General features: G+C 47.3%; 1 protein-coding gene across 1 annotated transcript; it reads left to right on the forward strand.

The window, feature by feature from the left end:
- Nucleotides 1–1,642: 1,642 nt before the first annotated feature.
- LOC120903060 (CCAAT/enhancer-binding protein) lies at nucleotides 1,643–6,013 on the forward strand. The gene has a single exon (XM_040312257.1). The coding sequence runs from the start codon at nucleotides 1,745–1,747 to the stop codon at nucleotides 3,101–3,103; it is 1,359 nt and encodes a 452-aa protein (XP_040168191.1). The 5' UTR covers nucleotides 1,643–1,744; the 3' UTR covers nucleotides 3,104–6,013.
- Nucleotides 6,014–6,819: the final 806 nt, after the last annotated feature.

The following is a 6,819-nucleotide window of genomic DNA, read 5'->3' on the forward strand; positions in this document are numbered from 1 at the left end:
CCGGCAAGAGTGAGAGTGACCAGGCGTCGCCATTACACTATGGGAAGTTGTTTGAAATGTGTCATAAGAAATGTCAAAATGTTTTTTAATACTTTATGTATGTATGATCAATGAAGAACCTCAATTTAACAATAATATAAATACTATGTTTTGTGTTATCGTTAACTGGGAGCTCTGCTTAATGTTTTGTATTAAATTAGCACAATATTTCTTATCTTCTTCTTCTTTCTTCTTTGGCTCAACAACCGATGTCGGTCAAGGCCTGCCTGTACCCATATTTCATATCAGTCGTCTATAATATTTGTAGCTCAAATAACCTCTATATTACTCTCCCTATAAGTTTATAATTTAAACTCCTCCATAAAAAAGATGCCTTATATTTCACAAACACAATTTTGCCCACCGCTCGCTCCAACTATGCTGAGGACGCTGGACCATTTCTCATTTTCCCACCACGCATTGGGCAGCTCACGGTTCAAGATTAGCGCACCACTCCGTTCCCAGAAAAGGGTAAGCCCGATACTAACGAGACATAGAGAAAGAGAGAGAGCGAGAGCTTTTTGGGGTGCGTGTGTGAGCGAATTTCAAGTCGCGTCTCAACCGAGCGGACCCGAGCGGTTGGCGCTTGATAGTCGTGTTGCTACACCGCAGCGGTTGGCTCACTCTCGTTCAAACAGCGCAACCGATCGTACACGCGCGCGCGCACACACGTTTCGCTCCCCACGGCTGGGCACAGTTTTGGGACACGGCATCACGGCAAACCTCACTGTGCAGATCTTCTCCCCACCCCGGCCCCGTCGCTTTCGTGATTCCGGGAGAGCCCACGCAGCAGCAGCAGCAGCAGATCGTGCCAGAGATCGGGTGCGATCGTGCGGTGCCGAGATAGCGTGTAGTAAATCACCCCAAGAAGGGGGTGAGATCGAAACCGGGACACACTGGTGCATCCCTGTCCACCCCAAAACGGAGTGGGGTCACCACCACCACCACTAGCCCCTACTGTTAGTGTTACCTACTACCACCACTACTGCGCCCGACCGTCCGCACTGGCTACTAAGCGGGAAAGTCATCAAGAGCGCGAGAAAGAGAGAAGAAAGAGAGAGAGCGCGCACAGCGAAAGTGAGAGCGCTAGTGAGAGTGAGTGAGTGTGTGAGCAGGCAAGCGCACTCGCGCAAACATACACACACACACACACGCGCGCGCAAGCGAAAGAAGCAGTGTGTTAATATATAACAAGTTGCATCATAGTCTTAAGACTTCAGTCTTAAGAAAGTGTACCGTCCACCAACATCTTTCGCAAAAAAAAAGCCGGCCGACCGGGGCAAAACAAGCGCTAACCCCCGAGGTAGCCCGCGCTCGTGGTGTGTATGTTCCCTGCTGTTACCTGTCACAGCAAAACAGCCAGCGGTGATGCCGAACGCAGCGAACAGTTGAATAAATCATGGATTATTTCTACTTCTGGATCTACAACAAATGAAACCGTTTTGATTGGTGACAAGTGGTGTACCAAGCATGGAAAAGTGAAAAGAAAATTATCGTGCAATGTCTGTAGTGTTTTGGAGAAGGGTTTGAGGTGCAATTGCTGATGGAAGAGAGATTGAAACATAATCCAGTGTGCAATTTAGTGGCGTTGGTGTGAATGGAAAGCAGTGAAGTGTCGTGCTTGTTAGTGAATTTGTGTACTCCTCGCCTCACCTCTTTATGTATCCACCCCTTGGCACGAGCGAGTGAATAGTGGGCCAAAAATATGGAATCGCCGCAAATGTACGATACGAATCAAATCCAAGTGCGCAGTGATATCAAGAAGCTAACGATGGCCGCGAACAATAGCGTGAACGGTGCGAACGGCACGGCCAACGGGGCCTCGCCGACCAACAACAACAACAACTCACCGACCGCGATTAATCAGAACACGCTGGCGATGAAGCAGCAGCAGCAGCAACAGCAGCACCAGCAGGTCCAGCAGCAGCAGGTCCAGCAGCAGCAGGTCCAACAGCAGCAGCAGCAGCAGGTTCAGCCCCAGCAGCAGGTGCAGCTCGGTCAGCACGCCGCCACCAACGGTGCGTCCGGCGGGCTGCTCTCCAACGGTAACCTCCTGTCCAAGCAGATGCTGCAGCAAATCCAGTACTCCCAGTCCGAGCTGGACGAGCTCACGTCCCAGGAGATCTCGCTCGATCTGCAGCACCTGATCGACGACCAGTTCCGCGACCCGGAAGCGCTCGGCATCTTCACCGAGATGGTGACGGTCGGCAGCACCAACGGTACGATGGCGAACCCGCTCGTCCAGACGGCCGCCGCCAAGGCGCTCCAGCTCCAGCAGGCCCGGCTCTCGCAGCACTCGAACGGTGGCAACAGCTACCAGCGCTCGCTCGCCTACATGCCCCAGCCGGTGCATACGGGCGCCGCGTACGGCAGCACCTCGAGCGACGAGAACAGCTCCGTCGGCTCGTCCGCCGACTCGGCCAACATCAAGGAGGAGCCCGTCGACCCGAACGAGTACCGCCGACAGCTGCTCGCGAACGGTGCCTCCGGGGGCGCCCAGTTTATGGGCACCATCAACGGGTACCCGGGGCTGCCGGGGGCCGGGGGCGGTGGCGCGGCAACACCCAATGGTGTCCCCGGGGCTCTCGGTGCGTCCGGGGGCGGCGGCACCACCCCCAGCTACGTCACCAACGGCAACGGTAACAGTTTCTCCAGCCTAACGCCCGCGACCGTGCTGCACCACCAGGCGCTACCGCATCTGTCCGGCGCCGCCCATCTCGCCAACCTGACCAAGCACAGCAAGATGCTGCCGCACGTGGGGCGCAAAACGCAGCAAAAGGTGGTGGACAAGGGCACGGACGAGTACCGGAGGCGGCGCGAGCGGAACAACATCGCGGTGCGGAAGTCGCGCGAAAAGGCGAAGGTGCGGTCGCGCGAGGTCGAGGAAAAGGTGAAGACGCTGCTGAAGGAGAAGGACGTGCTGATACGCAAGATCGAGGAGAAGAACAACGAGATCGCGCTGTACAAGCAGCTGTACATGCACCTGATGAACCACAGCAACCCGGAGATCAACCAGATCTGTCGCAGCGCGCTGAACCTGTCCAACATGGGCGACCACATGTGATTTGGTGCGCTTTTGGGTGAAGCGTTGCGGGGAATCGTTGTCCACTGCTTTTTGTTGGTCGGTCCAGAGCCGGGGACTGCTCCGTTGCATCCTGGGTTGCATCTCACTTTTCCTCCCAAACAGCCCACAGCAGCAGCAGCAGTCCAGTACGGTACGGTCGGAGATGTCCCCTTTATTAGCTACCCATTGTCCATTCTACGTTGCGTTTTGTACACATAATACACACAAACACACACGAACCAAAGACAAGTTAGACTCGCAGGATATTCTTTCGCACCAAACCGGGACGAAGAATGGAGTCAAACGAAGACACAGACGGCGCAAATGTAAGGAAGGCGAAAATGGGGAAGCGAATGTTCGGAGGGTGGGACAAAATCGAATTCGATTCGGCCGCAGGCAGCTACTAACCGAAAAACAATAGCACAAACACACACAAACACACATACACTCTTGTGACAGCTAGAGCAGTGAACGTGAAGCAATTCGAAAGGAACTTAAATACCTGTACATAGCGTTTAAGATATTCGTGTTTATTTGCTACTGCGACGTTATTAATGTTATTATAATTATTGCCGTTTTTTTTGTTGTGTATAGAAGAGGATGCACTCGCTGAGTGCATTGCGTGAAGCAATTGGGTGGACAGGGGAACAGGGACGAATGTAGCATACATACAGTTATATATATCTATCTCTCTCTCTCTCTAGTGACGTACAGCGACCGATGAAACAAATCGTTCGACACAATACCTACTTAAGTACTACTTTCTGCACAAAGATTCACAAGAAACATACACACAAACACCTCTTTGGTACGGCTGGTTGTAGATAAGACTTGATGGAAATGTTTTCTTTCGTTTTCTTTTTTTTGTAAATTTGTTCATCTTTAGTTTGATGGTTAAGCTGTATGTAGTGTAGTGTGCTCTATTCGTTCGTTTGCGTTCATCCAGAGTCAGGGCAGATACGTCTGTTAAGAAAACGGTTAAAATACAAACTACTTTTTTACAAAATTAAACTAAAACACTGTTCTACTTCCTTTTCTTTCTTTTTCTTCCTGTATCTTCATCTCCAATTACGGTTTCTGGTGTACTTGTAACACGTTATAAGCTACAGATTAATGTTTCCACCCTTAAGACTGATGTTCCTGTTATTCTTCTAGTATTTTTTTCTTATTTGATATTTCTCTTCATTCCGCTTTATCTATTTCTGTTGTTGCATCTTTGCAGATGTTTCATACAATATTTGATTTTCTCTTTGCACATACCTGCACATATTCATCTTTTCCTTTTCTCTTCCAACAATCGTTTACACTATTTCTTTGTTTCTTTTTCTACTTTTCATTCTTTTATTTGTTGTTTCATTCTATTATCTTATTGTTCAGACTTTTTTCATTCAACTACTCTATTTCAAATGTTTTTGGTTGATTTTTTACTTCTTTTTATTCTGAAATTGACATTAACCTGAAATCTACATTTTTTTCCTGTCATCTTTTCATTTTCAAAACTAACTAAAATATTGTTGCACTAAAATACTCTCTCTAATCGTTTATCACGAATCTTCTTTTACTTTCTAGTTCGCTTACTGTTTCTTTCTACCTTTTCTTGTTCTTATTCATTCATTGTTTTTCCTCTTTTACCTAACTTATTTTAATTACTCCGCATCTAGTACTTTCCCGAACTAAACCAAAAGACATCATTTTATAAACTTTCACAACCACACCACCTTCCATCATTTTCCTCACAAATGCTAGACAGAATGAACCAGTTATGTAAATAATAAACCACACACATACACATATCCCAAAAAAAGAAAGGCAAACGAGCACACAACCTCTACTTATCGAACTATTGTTACCAATGTGCGTATCGAAAACCTAAGAACTTAAAACCCCGTAATAACGTCGAGCTAGGAAGTCGAATAGGCAAGTGTCTGACATTGTTCTGTGTTAACCGAACGCGTGATTAGAATATTGGGTGATCGAATTATCCCGATTGCGCGCGACCCAGCGAGCGAACGAAGGGGAGCGACGAAAATGAGACCACCGGCAAGAGCTAAAATAACCGATACTGAAGCGATCGTACTGAACCCAATCGATAAGTGGAGTGAATATTTAAATGTCTTGAAAAATGAAAACGCGTGCAGGTGTGAAAGTGAAAGCGGAAGCGAATCGGCATGGCCTAAGAGGCCCCGCAATCGCACCCACTGGTCACTGTGTGCTTGAGAGTTCTTGGTGCGCTTGTATCAAAACGGGAACAGAATAAAAGCGGTGAATCAAGGGGTGAAAACTAGAAACAATGAAACCGAAGATAAATTATGAAACTGATGAGGTGAACTGGTTGTGTTTAAGTAGGTGAACTGTGCGTCCTACGATCCGAAACGATAAGTTACCAGACAGAGTTAGTCTTAGTCATCTCCTGCACCCCAATTATGTATAAAGAGAACGAGAGCGAGCGATGCACCCACAGACGCTAGATTTTCTTCACTCTCAAGATGATGATGAACGTTTTGTAGTATGATTGTTAATTTAATTTGTGTTTTTCTCTCTCCCTTTTGCGATTCTTTGTTGAGTATCAATTGGACAGATATTCCATCACAATTTCGAAATGTGCGGTGGATGCGTTCTAGTACGCCCAGTTTAGCGTAATGGTAGGGTTAAAAATGGGTGACAGCAATCGTTCGGCAGCAGCAAGTGGTCTCTGTTAAGTTGATAGCATTGAGCATTGAAATCTGTGTAATCCCATACCTGTAACAGACACAGACACACACATAAAACACCCACACCACCTTTCTTCTCAGCTTGTGATGGCAAACCACCTTTTTGTAGTTAGCTGAATATTAATCGAGACAAACAACTCTACATAAACACACGGGCTGAATAAATGTAATAAACTCATTTAAAAATCATTAAACTAAATTGGGTTTTTTATCCTTTATTGAGTTTTTTTTATCAATTTCAGCTTCAAGTTCACTGTCCATTGTCAACAGGAACACTGCATCAACCAGCGAAAGAATAATTGGATTTTGAAGAACCGTTTAGGGCTTCCCTTATACAACCTACGATGCATGCATTTCCTTGATTTTGATATCGTGCTCTTAACCGACTTTGAGGATGAGAAAACAAACCTCCGTAATAAAAACAACCACATCACCTTCAACCCAAAAACCCATTCCCAGTCCCATTTGGATGTCTAACCGGCTTGAACAAATGAGCCGACACCTCAGCCGGACCCCATCGGACGCAAGTGCGCCACAGAGCCGATCGCGCCAACTGGCTGGCTAGCTAGCTGGCTGGCTGAGGTTGAGGAAACACAATACCTTTGCCTGCGCCTGTTTAGCGACACCTAGAATGAACGGACGCCTTCAAAAGAAACAATCGTCCGTTCGGCATGTTGGTGCGCTGCCAAGTTCTGTCTGAAAATCATTGTTCCCCATGTGCGGAGCCGTCGTGTGAAAATTATCTTTATTTTGGGGAGGTTTTGTTTTTCTCCTCTTGTTGAGTGTTTTGCACAGTGAAAACACGTCATCCGACCTGTCACACCGCCATTCTGGCACGGCGATGTAGTTTGCTGGTTTATCTATTCTTCTTCTTCGGATGCACCAGGCAGCAGAGGGACATTAATTCGGTCGCCGTTTAGAAGTAGAATCCACTGTCCCCTTCCTGTGATAGTTGGCACTCACTTACCTCTGAGAATCCGGCCCGGTCCTGGGCGGTGATAGTGT

Source organism: Anopheles arabiensis, chromosome 3, assembly GCF_016920715.1.
Source record: "Anopheles arabiensis isolate DONGOLA chromosome 3, AaraD3, whole genome shotgun sequence".
Classification (NCBI taxonomy): domain Eukaryota; kingdom Metazoa; phylum Arthropoda; class Insecta; order Diptera; family Culicidae; genus Anopheles; species Anopheles arabiensis.

Excerpts from the sequence above, each read along its gene's own strand:
- LOC120903060 (XM_040312257.1), top strand. The coding sequence starts at position 1,745 with ATGGAATCGCCGCAAATGTACGATACGAATCAAATCCAAGTGCGCAGT.